This window comes from Malaya genurostris, chromosome 1 (genome assembly GCF_030247185.1).
Source record: "Malaya genurostris strain Urasoe2022 chromosome 1, Malgen_1.1, whole genome shotgun sequence".
NCBI lineage: Eukaryota > Metazoa > Arthropoda > Insecta > Diptera > Culicidae > Malaya > Malaya genurostris.
The window spans coordinates 103,647,249-103,670,460 of NC_080570.1; the positions used below are offsets into that span (position 1 = coordinate 103,647,249).

Genomic DNA, 23,212 nt, shown 5'->3' on the forward strand with positions numbered 1-23,212 from the left:
ACGATGGACGAAGAAGGCGTGCGCCGCCTTATGAGCCGTGTTATAGGAAAAATTCGAGAATTCCTTCGAAACCGTGACGAATAACTTTATCCGTATTTTTTGTTAAAAGTATGAAGAAAACGCTACATTCGTATAAAAAAAGATCTTAAATTCAATAATAAATAACTGAAATACAGGCAATTGTCTTTGTTCCAATTCTATCTGAAGCAAGCTTCAAGAACTAGCCATGCAATGATTCTGTGCGCTATAAATCGGCTGCGAAGTCTGTAGAACCAAGAAGTCAAATTCCACAAAAGGAATGTTGTAGTACCGTGGTTTTGCTTTTGCAATATTTTATAGAACAAATTAAGCATTTTGTAGCGCAAACAACCAAAAATACGTACGTATTTGATGCTTGCACTTTCAGAATTTATGCACAAGTTATCAAATTTGTTAATAACTGTGTACAATCTAACATCTGGAATATCTTCCGTTTCAAAGAAAACGCTTATTGGAATGAATATTACCACATTTTTATCGTGCGTTTTGCACATTGTTTTAATGCATTTTAATCAGTTATTGAAGAATATTCTGCCTCTATGTTCAGATACTCGTGAATATGCGTAATGGAAAATGTAAACCTTTTGTATTTTTTACGATTGGCCATTTCGTTTCGCATATACTTTTATTAAAATCATTCCCTATGATCAGATTGACTCTATCAATCTAACAAAACTCCTAAGTAGAGACTCGAACGCATACATTGAAATGCACACTTGGGACTACTTTCCGTAATTTTCATAGTTTATCATTGAAATGATGTAGCCATCCATTGTTTTCACTACATCTTGACACCTGGCAAAGATCTGTAAAATATTTATTTTTAAATTCGTTGTAAATGAATCACTCCATATTTCAAGAATGTTTATTTTCTGCTTCTTTGTACTACCTTAAACTGATTAAAACTTATGCTACGGGAAACTCATAGCAGAAAATAAAAATTTTCGAAATATGGATTGATTCATTTCCAAAGCTTAATTATGAATGCGAAGGAGTTAAAAGCCAGGCAGAATTTCATACTTCCAACGTTTCTAAAACAAGTTTTTCTAATATTCGCAATTTCAGGAATGAAAACAGCGTATGGTCATGGTGATCACTCAATTTGAAGAAGCCTGAATGCCTTTAACCCTTCAATCAAAAGCATTGATTCAAGTTCATGAAGAGTCCAGTCTAATAAGTTGTTCACATACGACTAAACGTCACCGACGTCCCATGTGAATCTAACTTGTAGGTTTGAAGTTTGAATTTATGTGTTCAGGGCTTTTTTGTCATACTCAATGTAATTGTGATTGAATAATGATTATTTTTTTCAAATTACAAATGCGAATATACTGTGCTCTTTATTTACAATCTTGTATAACTTTCTTACATGAACGATTGCTAATATTAAATGCTACTGTGAGAGTCTTATGTATGTTTTCATATAGAGAGCAAATTGTGCTATGTGACATTCCATTCGTGAATAAAATCTCTTATAAATTACATGTTCAAAAGACATCAAATTGCTAGCTATAGTTCCGCTCCGATTGTTTATTAGAAAGCTTGTTTACAAGAACTCTTCCCTGTACATTCTAAACAAGCTTTCCCCAGCCTTTTTTTTAGATTGTATATCCAGAGTGAATCTTCAGCGGTCAATTTAATATTCAATAATCATTTGAAAACACATTGTCTGATCTTCAACGATAGGTAAATTATAAATTTCCATGGTGAAAAGAGTCATCGTTTCCAATTCAGTTTTTCTGCGAGCGCGAGGTTCGGAAAAATATTTTATAGCCGAGCAGCCTGTTGAAGTAGGAGCTTCCTGTTGAATCTCGGCCAAGACGTGGTGTGTAGACTTCGTTACCTTTGAAGAATCAAGAAGAAATAGTTGTTTATGGCTTATTATGATTATGGCAAATAATATGAAGTAGAACATTCGGAATTATCGTGCTTGATCCCATGCACATTGAATCGTAAGCAACGTTCAGAGTTCCACAAATTCATTGAATAATCCCAGTAACATGAAGATGTGTGTGGAAAAAAGATCGAAACAAACAAATGAATTAATAGCATCATCCAACACTGAACAGTAATTCACCTGTATTTAAAATTGTTCACCTTTGATCTCGCTGATAGCCGAGTTGGCACGTTTACCTAGCCGGGGACCAAACCACATACCACCGTTGGCGCCTGAGTTCCCGGCACGTTTCTGTTGCATCGACTTAGGCCAGTAGCGAACCATAGTCGGCCCCGAGCGTCCAACTCGAGGATACGCGACCATTCCCTGTCGTTTAAACTCTCGGATAGGATAGTCTTCTGGAAGTAGAACAGTAATTCATTCACTCATAAAAATCCACAAACGAGTTAACAATTGCGTTCGTCCTACCATAATCATCCGCTAGTTCAGCTGGAAGTGCAGAGTTTCCCCATTCCGCCAGGTCTGGATCAGAACGGCCGACACGCGGAAATGCAAACAGTCCCACCGTAGGTCCCCGTTTGTGCCGTACATCGCCGGAGGAATCGACTTCAGCTGCAAGCACGTTGTTCAGTAGGTGGTGGGAAATCCCGAAAATAGAACAGTACCATCGATGTGTCAATGAAAAGAAAACAGAATAATTAAACCGCATCCTTGTTTGGACGGACGCGTCCGCAGGGGAATTTCGCTAGATTTAGCTCATCCTGACTGCATAAAAAATAATGCGAAATAATTGATAGCGACTCAGTGTCGGTTTATTTTTTATTCATACTGCAGGCTACAAGCTGATTCGTGTGACTATAGGAACCAACAGGTTTAAACTACGCTGATTTTTGCGGAACCAATTACAGACATCTTACTTAGAAGACGTTTTCAAAATTTCATTAATTGCTATCACAGCGGTTATTTGCGGACACCTCATTTCTGCTTGCTGCTGATGTGTGCATGGAAAAATATATTGCTTCACTTGCTTTAATTATGAATTTTAAAATTTGAAGAATCATTCAATGGGGTTGTTGTCTTTCCCTGGTCAATACATTGGGCCGTATGAATAAAATGTAGTAAAGTCTATTGTTTGTAGTATCTTCTCAAAAACATAGTCCACAGAGTAAAACGCGTTTGGTATGAATAAAAAAAAACAAGCTCGAACATGTAGTTAATGCTACCTTCGAATTTGAGCATTTATTGCATACCGTATCGACTCGGAGCCGGAAAAGCTGGAACAAGTATGCACAAAGCAAGAAATTGCTGCAAAAATGCCACTTTATTCAATTTTTCTACTTCACTTTATCAGCAAACACACGAGTAGCAACCTTTGGAGCTATCTACCGAAAAATTGTAGTAAATACTACATGTTCTAAAGTTGCTGTGTAGTAAAGTACTTTTGACAGGAACGTGAACCACATGTAGCAGTTACTACCGAAATTCAAGCATACTACTTTTTATTCATATGGCCCAATAACTTACCCTTACGAGTTAGTTTGTTTTGCTAAAAAATAATTTTCAAGATCTTCAACTAACTTACTAATTAGTTAGTTTTCTTGAGAAACTGTTTTTCAAATATTGACAAGAGCGGACCTGATCAGTGATCTCTCACTTTCAACTACAATCGCACGGCCATTACCGAAAAAGTTAATCGACAATTGGGTTTCATATCGAAAGTTGCAAAGAATTTCACTGACATGTACCGTTTAAAAGCATTAACATATACTGATCACTCGTTCGTCCAATTTCAGAAAACGCATCTGTTGTGCATCAATTGATGTATTCATCAATCTTGTTATGTGGCTAAATGGTGAAGTTGATAGAAAAGTGTAAAAGCCTGTTCGCACTATACCGGGACGACCGGGACGGGACCATCCGGGACTATCCGGGACGTTTTTTTCCTCATCGGCGATGACTGAGTTGCCGGCGTGCGTATGTATTGGAATCCCGAATCCGGGATAAAATCCATTTGGTTGCCGTTGATATTCCTCGCCGAGTTTTTCGCACCGTCGGCGCTGGAAAAAACGCCGGCAGCTCAATCATCGCCGATGAGATAAAAAACGTCCCGGATAGTCCCAGATGGTCCCGTCCCGGTCGTCTCGGTATAGTGCGAACAGGCTATAAGACCCTTGTGTGTTCTTAGAAGTGAAAGTAGATGCTTTTGGAGGCATTCCTTCATGCGAATACGTGCCTATTGATCGTACCGGTTGTCACAAACGGAGTACTCTGCATTCCGAATAAGAAAAATTTTTGACATCTTCTTTCTAACAACAAAACAGGAGTACCGGAAGCTGCCGGGAATCTTCTTTAAGTAGAGCCTCCGTGCATGTGATTTTACCACTATACTCTGTCTTTCATTGCGATTCGGTGCTTTTGAACTTTGTAAGTGTGTAGTACTTCACGTTTTTTTCGCACCTTACACGAAAGCTTTTCACAAATGCAATGCTTCCGTCACATCTCTTTCAGAACTGTTCGGATTCCTCTTGAAAGATTGTGGTTTGGGCCAGGAATCGGTACAATTAGAATGATTCTGCGTGTTTATCATAAGAAATGTCAATTTTTCTAAGTTCCGAGCTTTTAAGTATAGTAATTCAAATTACCGAAAGGTTAAATAGTGAGATAAAACAGTACTCCCAAATTCCTATTTCATGCTTTTTCATGTGGATGACAAATGGTCAACAGAACGGCATCGACTTGGCTCGAACGGAGTAATGGTTGAAATCTAAGCGTATATAATTAAAAATAGTCCGTTAATCTATCTCTTAGTGTAATTTATTACCATTATTTTATTCATTTATTATTATTACTATTATTATTATGATTATGATAATAATAATAATAATAATAATAATAATAATAATAATAATAATAATAATAAAAATAATAATAATAATAATAATAATAATAATAACAATTATTATTATTATTATTATTTTTACCATTATTATTATTATTATTGTAATATCCATCGGATACGAAAACTACATGGACATGGGTTTAAAAAAGTCCTTTGAGTTAAACATAATATTTGTTATTCTCAAACGGATGCAAAAACCACTATCTTCTAATAATCACTAATTTACGTTTATGTGTAATAATACAAAGCAAATCATTTAACTTTGCTTCCGAAGCGACTGTCGAGGATCTTATCGAGTTGGCGTAATCGACCATCCCAACTCGATGAGATCCTCCACAGTGGTAATTTTTCAATCGGCTATTGGTTTGTTATATCTAAAACGTTAGTCAGTTTCGCTGTTGTATTTTATGGCGACGTTGCAGCGATTCAATTCCAATTAATAGCTATCTTTCCGGATACGGTAACAAATTCGAAGAATCTCTCCACGGTAATGCTAAACGAACCAACAAATATAATATATATCAATATGGATCACTCCTGCGATTCACGAGGGACATCACAGTAAAGTGCGGTGGCAAAAAGGTTACTAATACACTACAAATTTTTAATGCACATTAGGCTCTTTGACAGCTCACTTACAACCACAAATGCAAATGAGATTGGTTTGTTTTCATCAGGAAACGCATGCATTAAACACGGTTCAGACGATCAATCAACTTCCGTCGACGTCCAGATTATTTTTATTAATTTTTTTAGCCGAATATTGCTCACGTATCCGACGTTAAAATGTTCCGTGTACTTGACGTAGTGTCCTTTCATATGAATTGCTTACAATTAATGTTGTTGTTCCGTAATCGTTCCATGCAGGTGATAGTCACTTGATGCTGCGTGTGAATCGCTTTTACATATTGTTTTGTTTTCATCAGGAAACGTGCTGGCCACCCATTTTTCAGTAGGGCCACCGTTCATTTTTCATCGGGCATAGACATCTCAATATGAAAGCTTTCTCAATCAGTACACTGAACCAAACAACTATATGAATATATGGAATATTTCTCGATATACACTGCACGAAAAAATAAACTGTAAATACGGTTTAGAATCGCAGTCTGATACTAAATCGGATGAGAACATTTTGTTTTTATAAAAATCCCTACTTATATAAATATGTGTGAAATGTGCCCGCAGAACTAAACAAATTAATCTTAATGTTAGTTCCAGAATTTTACCAACATTTCCGAATTATGTACTACAATCAGTGTTGGTGATTCGTGAGAAATTCCGTGAACGTAAACGATATTTATCTGTGTCTGGGCTAACATGTATACTAACGCATCACTGGAAATTCACTTGGATTACCCCTCAATAAATGAATGAATTTTGACGTTTGGTGGACTGGTTCATTCAATTACGAATACTGAGTGGAGAACCACTCCACCTATCGCCAATTAATTGTTTAACGATTGAGCTTGTGTGGAATCATTCAACAGAAGAATCGTTAGCCGATATTATCCGAAGACGATCGCTGATTGATATCATTTCGCATATTATCTTCAGGAATTTTATTTCAGAAATGTTGGAAATTTCATTGATGAACAATCCATATTTGTTATTCGGGTTTCACTTTCGCTGTCGGGTTTCGCTGTCGTCTTCAATGTCTGTTTTTTCATCAGAACTGTTTTCGGGAATGTCTTTTCGATGGTACCCGTCTAAAAGATTGTACTCTTGTAACATAACACTGGATAACGGTACTTCTTCTTCGGTGAATGATTCTAAAAGCCTTTTTAGCAAACGAACAGTCGCACACATGTTGGCTCCGTTGTCATGCGTAACGGCAAAAATTTGACGAATATTTAGAAAAAACCCTTCTAACTCGTTTTCAATAACCTTTGTCAAATTTTCGGTAGTTTGTCGTTCAAACATCTCGTGTACAGCTAATGCGAAGCATTTTGTTAATATGTTTATAAGCAAGTGGAGATCAGCTTGTAGCATGACTTACCTAGGTGTCTAATAACAATGTTATCATTTTACCGGCATATTGCACATTAATCGGCTTCTTCTTGATGCGGAATCAATTTTTATATTTACAATTCTATTGCAGAGTTCCGAGCGAAGAATGTCGCGCATTATTGAAGCTGCGACTTTTACAAAATCCGTAAGACCTTTACGAGACATTTCTAGAATGCATGCTCTTAGTAATGGATGCAGCAATGTTTTAGAACCGGACCATTCGACAAAGTTAAATGGCAAGTTATTGACCGTCACGTATTGAAGGAGTCCTAAAATTACGTCATTTTTTGCCAGTTCAACTACTAGCTTCGAGGCTTTTTGCTTTTTGAAGGAAGGCTCTCCTTCAACGTTTTGATCCAGTTCTAGTTCTTTCAGGACGTTTGGATGAACGTTCTGGAAATGGCGTTTAAAGTTGCCTGCTATGAAATTGTTTTTCTGCTCATAGAAGCATTTATTGTCGATGTCAACGGCACAGTGAAAAACTAATGTTTCACCATCCTGCAATTTTTCAACCGCTTGCAAGATTTTTTCTTTTTGGGTTTTTGTTTATCGATTCATTTTTTTTCGATCACAACGAAACTTTATCATAAAGTGATTCAATCCCTCGTTTTAACTCTCACACTCAATCGGATCACAAAACGATAATGAACAACTGAATCAAATTCATGTGTATTGACGTTTATAACACATGAAAACATTGATGAAGATTTCTGAAATCAGGGTACGTTCAGATTAAATTTATGTTCATTCGGGGTTCGTTATTTTCTGCCCGTTTTCGGTAAATGATTTGATCAACATTTTCTAAGTGTGTGAATTATTTTATACTATGAAGAATGCTGAGTGAGCGTTCACTGATACGATAAAAACCAACCTTGACTAAATTTCTTGATTTGAAAAATTACGGTTACGATGATAGAAATATACAATATCAGTTTGTTTAATAAATAAATAAATGCTTTAAAACAAAACAATTTCGTATATGAATAAACCGTAATTCGCTCCAACGAGAGCTATCAATTGAAGTAAAAGTAATAAGTACAACTTGATCTTTTGCTTACTCTGTTACACTTATCATACTATTTATTAACATTTTTTTCAGTGCTTAACAAACTTTCTATTTGCCGAATCTGTTGAATGGAATTCAGTTACTTTTTAGAAATTAAATATCGAAATTTCAAATTTTAACTAAATGTTAAACTAGTCTTTGTAACAGCAAGTGACAGATCACCTAGTATATGCACTTTTAAATCATCGACAATATATAAAAATGACAATTTTCTTTTACATTCTAGTTTTCCCTGACAGAAAAGATAATGTGCAGCTAATTTAATTTTAATGTCATGAACGCAATGAAAAAATATCGCAATCAAAGTAACTTGCAAATTGCAATACACCGTTCATTTCATTTTAATTTTGTTCTACATATCAGAAGTGATCTGCCAAACATTGCCTTCAAAGCCTATAGGATTCATCTTTTCAGCACTATTCATAACATTCATGAGCAATTAAATACTACTTCATAACTCTTGAAAGTGAAGACGATAGGTCTTAAAGAGCGTAATTCTACATTTTTTATAGGCGATATTTACTTTCGTCAGAAAAGAACACATTTAAATATGAAAATGTTCACACCTCTGTAGGCATCATGCTCAATTATTTTTGACATTTCACTCCTAGGTGCACGCTAAACGCAGACTATTGAACATGACTGAACTAATAGCCTTTTCCGTCACGAGATGGTGTTACTTTGATGTCTTTTTCGATTTGTATTGAATTTCTAAAAGTGATCCATATTGATATACAATATATTTGGAACAAACCTTGAACTCGTTCTATTCGCATGCTACACGAGAGTTGATACGGTAATCAAACTATTGAAGCGTTCGCAAGAATAGGCTTAACAGGAAAGCAATACAATTCCGAAAGCAATGAGGATCTTTAAAATGATGTTTCTCTCATATTATTCATATTCTCACGTATATTAATGTAGGATGCATCTGAATACTTTTCTTCGATGTTTAATTAGAAACTAGGAAGTTTGTTTGAACATTAACTTAAAAGACCTTTAAATTTCAATAATTTTGAAATCAGTTTTAAAGATTCTTACGTTTCATAAGGCCCTGCTTTGGATCTAAGTTTGTGAACATCGATTCAGTCATCTATGAGAAAAAGAAGTGAATTCCATTTTAAAACTTTCGATCGATTTTCCCAGTGCTCTTGGAACCGGGAGCTGGGGATCGGTAAACTACAAATTGGAACATTTTTGAACCAAAGTTTAAATGACAGACATTCTCTAATATTCTGAAATGAGTTAAAATTAGGAACTATTGATCTATATTTACGGTACTCCCGGACAGTGCTGTAGTTGCGGTTAGTCACAGTTAGTCAGTGACTAACCAGCTCTTGAAACTGCAACCGAAAAATTTTTTTTTTGGAAATTTTGATGATGACTGATTCAAGTAACCTGAAGGGTGCAAAAAAAATAATAATACAATTGAAAAAGGTGCCCGTATAATTGCTCAGGGCGCAGGGTGAAAGTAATCTTGATTATAGTGAAATATCCTTCTGAGGGCGCAAATCATTATTTATTTTCAATCTAACAAAATAACATCTTGTATGGATAATTCGGAAGGGCGCCTTGGAAATGATTCCAGGGTGCAGACTCACGGTTGGAGAATTGAAAAAAGCGCCCAAATAAATTATTCCAGGGCGCAGGATGAAAGTAATCTTGATTATAGTAAAATATCCTTCTAAGGGGGCGCATCATTATTTATTTTCAATCTAACAAAATAACATTTTGCATGTGAAAATTTGGAAGGGCGCTTTGGAAATGATTCCAAGGTGCAGACTCACGGTAGGAGAATTAAAAAAGGCTCCCACATAACTGCTCCCAGGGCGAAGGATGAACTCAATCTTGAATAGTAAAATATCCTTCCGAGGGCGCAAATCATTATTTATTTTCAATTTAAAAAAATAACATCTCATATGGATTATTTGGAAGGGCGCCTTGGAAATGATTCCAGGGCGCAGACTCACGGTAGGAGAATTGAAAAAGGCGCCCACATAATTGCTCTCAGGGCGCAGGATGAAAGTAATCTTGATTATAGTAAAACATCCTTCTGAGGGCGCAAATCATTATTTATTTTGAATCTAAATAAATAACATCTTGCAAGGATAATTTGGAAGGGCGCAATAGGAATGATTCTAGGGCGCAGAATCACGTTAAGAGAATTGAAAAGGGCGCCCGAATAATTAATTCCAGGGCGCAGGATGAAAGCATTCTTGATTATAGTAAAATATCCATCTAAGGGGGCGCATCATTATTTATTTTCAATCTAACAAAATAACATCTTGTAAGGATAATTTGTAAGGGCGCTTTGGAAATGATTCCAGGGCGCCGACTCACGATAGGAGAATTGAAAAAGGCGCCCAGAAGATTGCTCTCAGGGCGCAGGATGAACGCAATCTTGAATAGTAAAATATCCTTCTGAGGGCGCAAATCATTATTTATTCTCAATCTAAATAAATAACATCTTGTATGGATAATTTGGAAGGGCGCTTTGGAAATGATTCCAGGGCGCAGACTCACGGTAGGGAAATTGAAAAAGGCGCCCACATAATTGCTTTCAGGGCGCAGGATTACAGTAATCTTGATTATAGTAAAATAGACTGCTGATGGCGCAAATAATTATTTATATTCAATCCAAATAAATAACATCTTGTAAGGATAATTTGGAAGCGCGCAATAGGAATGATTCTAGGGCGCAGAATCACGGTAAGAGAATTGAAAAGGGCGCCCAAATAATTAATTCCAGGGCGCAGGATGAAAGTAATCTTGATTTTAGTAAAATATCCTTCTAAGGGGGCGCATCATTATTTATTTTCAATCTATCAAAATAACATCTTGTATGGATAATTTGTAAGGGCGCTTTGGAAATGATTCCAGGGCGCCGACTCACGATAGGAGAATCGAAAAAGGCGCCCAGAAGATTGCTCTCAGGGCGCAGGATGAACGCAATCTTGAATTGTAAAATATCCTTCAGAGGGCGCAAATAATTATTTATTTTCAATCCAAATAAATAACATCTTGTAAGGATAATTTGGAAGGGCGCAATAGGAATGATTCTAGGGCGCAGAATCACGGTAAGAGAATTGAAAATGGCGTCCATATAATTAATTCCAGTTCGAAGGATGAAAGTATTTTGAATACATAAAATAATCCCAGTGAGGGCGCAAGATTTCATTTGTTTTCAAGCTTAATAAAAAACATCTTGTAAGGACAATTTGGAAGGGCGCACTAGAAATGATTCTAGGGCGCAGAATCACGGTAAGAGAATTGAGAAGGGCGCCCATATAATTAATTTCATGGCGCAGGATGAAAGTATTTTGAATACATCAAATAATCGTAAGAAAAGGGTACAAATTATTACTTATTTTCAAGCTAAAAAATAACACGTTGTAAGGATAATTTGGAAGGTTGCCTTAGTAATAGTTCCAGGGCGCAGGAAAATGGAAAAGGGCGACCCATACAATAGATTTCAGGGCGCAGAATGAAAGTATTTTTAAATACATTAATTGATCCAACTTTTTTCAAGCTTAATACATAACATCTTGTAAAGATAATTTGAAGGGCAACTCAGGAATTATTCCAAGGTGCAAAATCACGACAGGGAAATGAAGGAGTGAAGGATGAAAGTATTTTTAAATATATTAAATAATCCTAGTGAGGGCGCAAGTTTTTATATGTTTTCACGCCAAATAAATAACATCTTGTGAAGATAATTTGGAAGGACGCTTTAGGAATGATTCCAGGGCGCTGGGTGGAAGTATTTTAAAATACATCAAATGATCCAACTGAGGGCGCAAATCACTATCTATTTTCAAGCAAAGAAATCTTGTACGCCTAATTTGGAAGAATGCCTTAGAAATGTTTTAAGGGCGAAGAATCACGGTAGGAGAATTGAAAAGGGTGCTCTTAAAATTTATTCCAGGCGTATGGTGGAAATCTTTTTAAATACTGTTCATAATTCTACTGAGGCGCAAATCATTATTTATTTTCAAGCTAAATAAATAGCATAAGTAAGGAATGCCTTATAATTGACATCTGGGTGCAGAACGAATTTTTTTACCTAATACTACAAAGCTTTCGAAAGCATAAATGGAGCGCAAATTATTTCTTTGTTTGTGAGTTATATAAATAGAATCTCGGGAGGAAGCAATGCACAAGTCAGCTTTGAGCAGTGCTACCTTGACAACAATTTTTCTAACAGTTATTATATTCAAACATAAAATATACTAGCGTTTATAACTGTTTGTATTTTTTATTAACAGCTTTTAATAGTTTTAAGTTGTCTTTATTGAAAAATTGGACAATAATGAGGTTTTGAATAAGAAATGATGAATTTCAATAATTTTGTACGATATGAATTATTATAAATACTGGCATCTTTTCTTTAAACTCGGCCTTGTATAGTGGAAGGTCGGTATAGTAGAATTAATTACCACATGAATTCAACTGATGGGGATTTCATTGGTATTTTCCAATTTCTTATGTCTTCTGAGATGAGACTTTATGCAATTTTATCATTTTGATTAAATAGCTACTCAATACATAGTGAGGTAGTTCACCATTCGATAACATGAACAAAAGCATTTAATTCACTTGTGAAGAAGCAAATAACGGCAGACTTCTTAGACATTTTCATCACGAGGAAGACGGAAAACTTATTCTTTTTGATATATAGAAAGCTAACTAATACGGAAAATATTATACGATATACTTCTAATCATTTTCATCAGCATAAAATGGCAGCTTTTAACCATATGATTTATTGAATGCATAACCTAGCTCATGGAGAAAATGCGGTAAGAAATGAAAAAAAATACATTCTTGATATTTGAAAGCTCAACATATATTCGGAGCAATTAATTCAAACAATTTTTGATAAAAAGAAAAACTGTTGAAAAACAATCACTTACTACTTCAACCCAACCATCAGAAAAATTAAAAATAGTTCTTATAGATTTCAGCCATGATATTACACATCTGCCCAAAACAAAACTAAAAAGTTCTGGTCTAGATTTGGTATTCCGTATGAATAATACTAGGATCTACATAAGACCATAGAGACACTTTGAAAAAAATCTGGATCATATAGACAAAGTGCACTTCGGAGAAATTAGATAAGGTTATCATTCCAAGTCAAAAATAGCTGAACATGCTTAGAAAATTATGAGCTTACAACGAATCACATTAAAATTTTATGTTAAATATCTAACCGATGGAAACTAAACGTAGCGAAAAGTTTAGGAATATATGTAAATATAAACATTCCAATATACCATTTATTTAAATGTAACTTAGCAAAATGAGTAATCTGTAAGATGTAAAATGATTCACCTGTACTAGTACAACAGAGATAGCACCGCACTTTCCTCCCACTATTAGTATCTGTGTCTGTTACTATTTCGTGACATTAGTGGTTAGTAAATTTTAAATATTGTGGAAATAAATGGAATTTATTTTCTTAAAAATCTATCCACTAAGCGCTCAAATAAACATTTTCTTCTGAATTTGATGTGATATTCGTATTTATCGGTTACTCAATTTGCTTAGTATTGGTCGCCTTAAAAGTTAAAAAATCAAAATCGGAAGCAGATAAATATTCCTATAATATCGAAAAACATACTGAAATTGAAAAGAGATATGGAATTTCTCTAGCTGATAACAAAAGTTATTCTCAGTTTAATTTCATTCCCAAATAACGAAAACAAAATTGAAAAGCATAATCAGTTACTGATCTGATCTGACATTACTGAAAACACCGCGAACAAAGGCTAAAAGTAGAATGGGCAAAACATCATCGGGAATTTACATTTTAGTCAAGGATGGCTTTTATCGTATCAAAAACCCGGCATGGCTCATTTAACATAGAATCGACACCAGTGCGAGAGCGAATTTCTCTCGATGACATTTCTGAGAATCAAAGGTTAGCACGCTACTGTGGGGATCCTCTCTGAAGCAACAAACGGTTGCTTATTCTCGTTTCGCGATCCGATTCTATACAGGCAGTTGATAATTGCGATAGAATCATTTTACTATTGCCGCTTATTCTAACTATGTGCATATAATCTTTGTATAAGTTGTGTCTATGAAAATGTATGTGAATGCTCCACACAAGGGTTATGAAATATTGCAACCTAGTATGAGAATCATCAAGTCGAATCATCGATTCGATTTTCTGCGATAATTGTCAACTTGCGATTCTCTCTTGGTAAATTCCACACAGCGGCGATCATTATCAGACTGCAATTTTTTTAAGGGCCGAGAAATACTCAGAGTATGAAGTGGAGCGAAGGAATGTAGAAAAATTCTCTCGCGGTTCATGCATTGAGAGACTCGAGTTCTTGTAGCATCTTCTACCGGATTGAAAATGTTGTCTACAATATAGATAGCAATATAGCAGCTTCTGTGAAATTTTCGGCAATCACCAACACTGATTTTAGTGATTTTATAGGCAACAACAAAAAAAAATTCTATGATGGTTTTATTCATAACCGGTTTCGAACTTCGATCTCCTGATTTCAGAATATCTAACACTTTTAACGCTATAGACTATGATAGCCATTTGAAGACATTATGATTTTTTTCAATGATATGACAAACTGTATTAATTCGAAAAGCTGTTTGCTGGTATTTTCTGTCAATGTATACTCGTTTGTGTACAAGACGCGTAGTACGAAATTGCATACATTTAGGCAATTTTACTAAAATGGAAAATAATCAATCGCCAAAATATTGATAATGAACTAGAGTAGACTGGATAATAATATTGTGCCGCGTATACGTTAGCTGTACCCAGCATGTATTAAATGACATTTTTATGAATAAATTTATCTGTAGATAGATTCTACCGGCATGAGCTCCATTTGTCGTTGCCATTAGGGTATGAATAGATACTGTATTTCATGGATAGTGAGACGTGCTTTTTGTTTTTCTCGTTTTGAAAAGTATGCAATAATTGCATCAACCATCTTTTAAAACGAGCTTGAGTTTCATAGGGTATCTGTACCCTAGATCATCTCAGGTTGACCACTAATTTAACATTTTAGGATCATTACTAATAATGATATCTGCTGTCTTTGATTAATACATTGCACTGTGGGGAAAAAGGAAGAAAAACGCGACTTAACTCAATAATTTCATAGAAATCTTTGAAAATATTTTCAAAGTAGGTTTATCTTATGTAGAATTGACCGTAGAATCGATTGATGACAATTAGAATAGCCGCAAAATTCACTATCATGGCTGTTTTGCTCCAAATTTTTCTTTTTTCCTACCTCACTAACAGTAAAACCCTGAAAAATGTTTAATCTTTAGTTCTTTCTAGTTCTTCTTTTTTTTTGACTGATATAATTTTAATCAACCGCAATAAATCTCCTTTCGGAATGCGATAGAAATTTTAACCAATGATACGATTTATGAAATAAATTGGTGTAAAACGGATTAAAAGGGCTAGTACTACCAATCCTATTGTATGTACTTGGATTTCTGCAGTTTCCTACGTAATGTGAACCAATATTGATAGATCGTATTGGATCTGCTTCTGGATTGTAGATTAAAAACGGTACAACGAGTTTCCTGCTGTCATTAAAACTATATGCCAATGATTTGTCAGACCTTTTTACATCAGAAACATTCTATTCGGTCTTCTGAAACTTCTTCTGTGATATGTTATATAGTTAAACTTTATTACAATCCAGTACAAAATAAGGGTGGGTAATGTCAGAGACATAACTGGATGACTTGAATAGGAATTAAACTGGTACACTTCAGTTAGTGAATCGAATATGTGAATTGAGAAAGCTTTCCCCTTCTTTGCTAGAGTTTGAACAAATGCACTGCACTCAAGTACGGATTAGTTACATCAAACGTTCTGACATACAGTTCAATATTATGAAATAATTTATATAGTTCTTCATGATAAAAAAGGAGGACGTATACGTTCAACTTTTTTATTCAATACGAAAAATTTTGAAATTTATATTAATGCAAATATAATGAACATTAAAACATCTGACACTACCAAAATCCAATTAAAAAAGGCGGGAAAAAATGCGAAAATTTTTCAATTAGAATCAATTAAACTGTATACCTTCACTAAACTTATTATATTCACTTCTGATTTGCATACACGCTCGCTCAATGCTACTCAAAAGTGAGTAGAATTTCATTCACTTTCGCTAAAAGTGGAACTACTCTCTAGTGAGTAAAGTTATATTTACTTACTTTTGAGTAAAGATGAAATTTGTCAAATTCTGAGTAACATTTACTCAGTGCTAGTAATGGAAAAATTAGCTCGAATGAGTAAATGCTACTCAGTTTCATTTGAATTGTCCAAGGAATCGTTCGTTATGTACAGAAATGCGTGTAGATTTAAAACAACATAATCTTTTTATTATTTTTTTTAGGAATAGATTACATTATGTGGTTACTTTTGCAATAAAAAGTAAAAATAACATTACATTACAAAAATTCATTCAAATCGAGAATATAAACCTCAATGCTATCAGCTCCACCAGAAATGAACGAAACTTGAACTTAAGGCAATTCGAAGTCTTCTGCACTGGAAGCTTCTTTGAACGATGCCGCAAGACTATTCACGGTGGCTCTCCGAACATTTGAACGGCAGTTCTTCATTTTTACTCGTGTTTAATTTGTTTAAAATGAGCTTTTACCTCTTCCACGTATCCCGAAACGAAGGTTGCACATATGTGGCAGCGAAAATTTTCAATCGTAAAAGGCTGCACAAATTATTCATATTAGAAAATATAATTATCTCACCTTTTAATTTTCGATAGACGTCTTCGTCTACCGCGGCTCCAACCTGCTCCATTTTCGTTCAAATACGTTTTCAATCAAAATGCGGAAATAAGCAAAAATTTTCAAAGCGGTGAGTGAAAATTGTTGTTAATTTGGAAACAGAGTAGAATCTACTCAGTTTTCTAAATCAATCTTACTCACTTTTTGACATTTATACAAAATAAGCAAAAGTGAGTACGAATTACTTACAATAGAGTAACGTTGAGCGAGCGTGTAGGTATTTCACCAGATAAGTATTTCTAATAGTTCTTTAGATAATATTTAAGAAGGGCTGGTTTTTCGTAATGTTCCCCATCTTTTTTCACTTATTTTGTTAGAATACAAACGACAAGCAGCAGGATGACGCAATCCATCTGCTTTGAAGGGATTAAATACTGAACGCAATTGATGAAATATCGAAATGAATTCTTGATACATGAACCTGAGCTGAACGAAATATATCAAGTATTAACGTTTATATCTACCCAGGTACGAGAAAGACGTCATGACTTTTCTTCCGTTTATACCAAAAATTTCAGAACACTTTAATTTTGAATTATTTGTGATTATGTCATACAACTGAAAATGTTATCATAAATTGATGATGATATTTCTGATGGCATGTAGTAAAAATTATGTCGATACGTTAGATACAATAACAGATATTCACGATCAAAAACTTATTACTCTCTCAGAGGGGAAATTTGTAAAAGGCGCCTCATAGTAAAGTATTCACGACAAAAGGGACCTTGAGGTAAAATGAACATGATAGCATTTAGTGCGTTCCTTCTAAGTACGTAGAATTGATTTTACTGACCATTTCACACCAAAAAATGCTTTGTGGTCATCTGCCTCCAAAAAGTCGTAGCGTTTTTGATCCATTTTTCTCTACTGTGCATTGGTTCAAAGAATAAGAAGAAAATATATGCATTCTGCTCCGATTTTCACGTTTTCATAACAGAAGTATAGTTCATTTTCACACTAATTTTGATTGTTAGGGCTGCATTGGCGAAGATATTGCCTCCGAATGCATTATATGTGTGCTGAAGACCTAGTAATCGGATAAATACTGTGATGTCCTGACTAATTAGACGACTTTTGGTTCAACTGCCCTATATCATTTGAATTAGTCTAGATGGCAAAATGTTCGTGTAGGTTTGTGTCAAAATATTTGACAAATTTTTCACAATAATTGCTTGGCTAATTTGCATACATTTCAATTCAACGAAAAGTATTATAACAGTTTAACTGAAATTTCAATTGAATTTTATCTGAATCTAACAACGGATTCCGGGATAATTAGGGTGATAAGTGATAAATATTTCAATTTCCACGAATATTTTATTTGAAAGTGACAGTGCAAAAATTCGTTGGAACAGCTGTAGCGTTCTATATTCTTTTATTTCTGATAAATTTCCTAACCAAGAAGACTTCCGGATCCGGAAATATAGGGTAAAGTGGGTTAAAAATTTGTACACCATCACTAAAAAAGGGCGAAAACCCGTAAAAACTTTCTAATTCCACCTCAAATTTTCTCCGATTGATAGTTTTTATCAGTAGACGGTCAAACAAACCGTTTTTAGTTATTCTTTCAAGAATCGAAAAAAATTATTTTGACGAATACTACAGTATTATATATGATAGTATGATTGGTATGAGAAAGGCATAATTACACCAGTAGGTGGATTAAAACAGGGTTTTGGTATCGCCATCACCGCAATCACTTTTTCAGAGGTGGCCGAAACGATTTTCACCAACTTAGATTCAAATGAAAAGTCATATGTTACCATAGCTTGCTATTGAATTTCATCAGGAACCGAATTTCGGTGTTACAGGGTAATATGTGAAAATTAAAGAAAAACCTAGTGGTGTAATGATGCCTTTTCATATTACTTATATTTTCAAAAACATGACTAGAAGATTCTGTTAAGTTTCTTTTTTTCAAACTTGAATAAAATCAAAAACTTTCTTCGATATAAACTACCATCACCATTTCAATTTGTAAACAGTTATGTCAGGTTAACCAAGATCATCTTATTTAAATTAGAAATAATTCTTAAGCACGCAAGATTTATCTGGGGTAGTAGCAGATATCTTAGGCGAAAACGACATAGCAAAAAGTTTCATCGAGTTAATAACAATTGATCACAGCCTCCACAGTTTCGCTTCTGCATTGTTTGACCAAGTCTTCCCAGCTTATATATCCCCCGTTCTTTTAAAATCATCGTCTCCGTTAGGGGAAAGTCAGTAATCCAGAATAGTGTCTTTGATTTTTAGCAGAAAAAATTGGTGGGTAATGTCAGACATAACTGGATGAAGTAAATACGAATATTAAATTTATTGCCGTTCAATTTTTTATGCAGAGTAAACTTTAAAATAGATAATTCTCATTTTTCTTTCTATCAGTTGTATTTTCCACAATGATTGATTGAAATTACCATGTTTAGCGCGTAAATCTCACTTAACGCTTCCACACGAGTAACTAGTACGACTGTATGAATTTATATATGTATACGATTTACCTGACTAGCAGATACGTGCTTCTGTGGCTAAATGAATAGACGGACGCTTTGTAATCAAATGGTTCTTGGTTGAAATTCAGTTGTTATCAATCGAACTTATCTTTTTTATTTCGATAATTTTATGCATTATTTTTTTCAAATCACACGTAAATTTTTGTAATTTCTGATGGATACTTTTCGTTACATCTGATTCAATTCAATTTTACAGGTTTCTTCCAAACTGCGAGGTGGTATCGGTGCAAAAAATTTAGCACAGGTTTAGCGCAATTGGCAATTGGTTTCAGTACATCCTCCACTACACACGGAGCCTTTTACATTATCGATTATTTCATGTTCTAAATCAGTTTAGGTTGCACGTTAAGCATGATCTAATATTTTCAAGTATCATGCATTTGGTGCAATATGCAATTTCAACTGGATTTTGATGATTCACGGCAAACACGCGCGGTTAACTAAATTAAGTTACATTGAAATAACATGAATATCTCAAACGCACGGTGTGTGGTGGCACACATGACACAAACTGAAACTGATCGTGACCAGATACTTTTTCTCTTCTATATGGAAATCATCAATAGAAATTTCGCAACTTGCGCAGCAAGATGTTTTCAGTGTAACCAAAAGCCTGCAGGCTTTCCATGGATATATAAAAAGACTCACACAGTTCGAAAAATGCTTGTGAATTTACATCTTATCAGATGCACATAAATGGAGCGTCATATTTTACAAAAATTTATATTCAAGAACTTGAAAAATTGTGTGATTTGGAAATTACATGGCTTTATAACGAATGGAATAACAAAAATCTAAAGATCGAGAGCAACAACATGACTTGAATCGAAAAACAGATCACAAAACACACCAGATAGTCGACTGAGCAACAGAAGCACATATCTGCTTGGCTGTAAATTAGTAAGAATTATGTCATCTGTAAAATTCATAATTTCTTTCTGTGTAGTTTTGAAGAAGTAGATTTTGACCTCTATTTCAAAATCACACAATCGGAACTGTTATTTGAAAGAATAATGAATACAGAAAGTGGAAATCTCAACACCTGGGTACTTAGAAATATTAATATACAGATAATGATAACACTTATGTATGTTGCAAATGAGTCTTCATGGTTGATTTGTGTGGAAATTGTAGAGCTTCAGGAAACTTACAAAAGAGTTAAAAATGAGTTGTTGAGGAAAATACGGCGCCTCGCTCGCAACAAATAAGTCTGATACTAGAACTATATAACTGTTGTATACAAAAATACGAAGATGAAGAAACAACAAACCCTGTTAAAAAAATCTAACTTCAGTCAATTGCAATGCGCCCCTGTACTGCGGAAATCCAGGCGCCCCATCAACAAAGTCAACGACTAACCAATGAAATTTGAACAACTACGGCACTGCTCCCGGATATAAAAAAATGTGGACCGAAATTAGTTCGTGTGACCAGCAACTAAAGTAGAAATTTAGAAGTATATTAATGTAATTTGCATCATCGCACTAAATGACGGTTTTAAATTTAAAACCTTCATCACCCTGTAATTTCTGAACCGGAAGTCGGATCCGGATGAATTTTAATGGTAACTTTTAGAGGGTGATCACTGTTTCCAGTACTTCCGGAACCACATATCGGATTTTCTTAAATTTAGTTTTAATTCAATTTAGTTTGTGAAATTTGGGTCAATCATCTTTTGGAAAACTGAGTATTTTTGGAACCGTAATAAAATCCAGATTCTTTATAAGAGATCATAAGGCATTTCCCTTAATCGTATTTTATAAAAATCAATTAAGCCATCTTCGAGGAAAGTGAGTAGCATTATTTTCATTTCAACCTTCAATTCCGGAACCGAGAGTCGATTTGAGGAAGTTTTTATGAAATCAGATGATGTTTTTTTTATTCTAGACTTATGAAAATTGGTTCAACCATCTTAGTGCAAATTGAGTAAATTTTGTGTCATACACATTGAGACGTTTTGTGATCTCGACATACTTTCAGGACTCTGCTAAAAAATCGTGTTGCCCAGTGATAGCAAATCCTTTGTTTTGTGAAGAGCTAAACAGGCTGCCTTGAATAATATTTGAAAGCTGCAAAAGCCTGATCATTTCCATTCATCCGAAATTTTTTATTGACTTTTTGACCAGTGCATCGTAGCTACGTTTTTACAGTTGATATAGGTTCAAGTTTATAAACCCGGTCCAGAACTAGACTCAGATCCAGAATTTAGCTTCCGGATCCAAGTCCAGAATATATGCTTAGAACTCAGTACCAGAGTTCATTTTCATAATTTAGACTCAGAATTCAGGTTAACAATTCAGTTTGAAGATATACTAGTTATTTAGTTTCATAATACTGATCTAAAACTTAGTTCTAGAACACGGTTCCAAAATCTAGGTCCAGAATCCAGCTTCCGAAACTGAGATTCAATATAACCGAAGTAATTTTTTCGGACATCAACTAACAATAGCTGTCATTGCGTCGCCACCAAAATAACGGCATGAAATGTTCAATACTAATTATACTTTAATTTCCGAACCGAAATTGGTTCTTGATAAAATTCAATATCCATTTAATAGATCAAAAGACCTTTGATTTTGTGAAAATCGGTAATGACGTATCTGATGAATCGATATAAATTTTGTAACTTTTTTAAACTAAATCAACTAAACTGATTCCGAAAAAATCCAGCGACCAGTATATCTAAAGAGAGTTTGTTTGGTAAACAACTAACTTCTGTAAATTAGAAGGATTTATAACTTTTTTTCAAAGAACTTGCCACTTTCCATATGGCAAAACTCACCCTTGAATTGAAAAATGTTCACACTCATCATCCTCTAATTCCGGAACTAATGGTCAGATCCTGATGAATTTTAATAGTATTGTTTGAAACCATAACATTTACCATTTCATTCTGAGTTTGGGAAAATCGGTTGCTTGAGTTTGGGAAAATCGGAAAATTGAGAGCATGATACATTTTTGTACATATCACCCTATGATCCCGTAAACGGAAGTTAGATCTGAATACAATCGGAATCTACGTTTGTCGAAATCGGTCTAGCCATCTCTGAGAAAAGTAAGTGCACATTTTTGTGACATTCTGCACATGTCACCCTGGAACTAAAAATCGGTTCTGGACAAAATTCAAGAGCACTCTATGGAATCACGAGAATTTACGTTCAAATCTAAGTTCATGAAAATTGGTTCAGCCATCTCCGAGAAAATCATTTTCGTTTCATACCCATAAACTCACAGACATTTTGTGATCTCGACGAACTGAATCGAATAGTATATGACACTCGTCCCTCGGATCAAAAGTAAAAAAATCCTATAAGTTTTTGAAATTGGGATTGGGCAGCTTAAAATCGGCGATGAGACTTTGGATGGTCAAATTTCGAAACAACCTAATAACGAGTGCATGTTGCTACATTTAAGAAAGTTTACTAGAAAAAAACCGAGAAAGAAAATATTTCTTCTTACTTTCAATATAAAAACATTACGGATGGTTTCTGTTAAAATAATAATATTGTTGCGATATATAAATATTTTGTAACAACAAATCACACACGAATGAACACTCAAGCTGTTTAGTGAAATCCGCCTTATATTAGTTACTACAATCTCAAGGTTATAATTGACTGCATTATTGACTAACTGTAAGGATTATATTCGAAACTTATTTCCACATCGATTAGTAACTGTCTTTTACACTCTATGTTTTTTTCACCAACAATTATCGCACGTTTTATGCAGCACACCACTCACCATCCGCATGGCACAGTTTGGCCGTTGAAAGTACAATTAGCGCTAAGGAAATGTACACGATCATTTTCAACTGAGAAACTGGTAGCATCCTATTCTAAGTTTTATATGCAAACGAACTATTAGCGTGCGAGAATAGAAACTCAAACGAAAAAAGACGCTGGGTTTGGATTCAAACGGTCCAGCAACTGGCTATCGAGATCTGGCAGTTGGTCAGCAAAGGTGCGGAC

The 23,212-nt window shown here is 34.7% G+C and overlaps 1 protein-coding gene across 3 annotated transcripts; it reads right to left on the reverse strand.

The window, feature by feature from the left end:
• Positions 1–1,353: 1,353 nt before the first annotated feature.
• LOC131425298 (cardio acceleratory peptide 2b) lies at positions 1,354–23,212 on the reverse strand. 3 transcript variants are annotated; one of them, XM_058587072.1, is made up of 4 exons: positions 22,986–23,212; positions 2,405–2,548; positions 2,137–2,331; positions 1,354–1,882 (listed from the first exon to the last, which is right to left on the reverse strand). In XM_058587072.1, exons 1-4 carry the CDS (start codon positions 23,071–23,073, stop codon positions 1,770–1,772), a joined length of 540 nt encoding a protein of 179 aa, XP_058443055.1. In that variant the 5' UTR covers positions 23,074–23,212; the 3' UTR covers positions 1,354–1,769. The 3 variants fall into 3 exon arrangements, with proteins under 3 accessions (XP_058443055.1, XP_058443054.1, XP_058443056.1); XM_058587071.1 differs by having other exon boundaries at positions 2,137–2,334; XM_058587073.1 differs by having other exon boundaries at positions 2,117–2,334.

Coding starts and splice junctions, on each gene's coding strand:
- LOC131425298 (XM_058587071.1), bottom strand. CDS start 23,073: ATGCTACCAGTTTCTCAGTTGAAAATGATCGTGTACATTTCCTTAGCG. Junction 2,335..2,404: donor TGAACTAGCGGATGATTATG/GTAGGACGAACG, acceptor TTCTACTTCCAG/AAGACTATCCTATCCGAGAG. Junction 1,883..2,136: donor GGCTATCAGCGAGATCAAAG/GTGAACAATTTT, acceptor GATTCTTCAAAG/GTAACGAAGTCTACACACCA.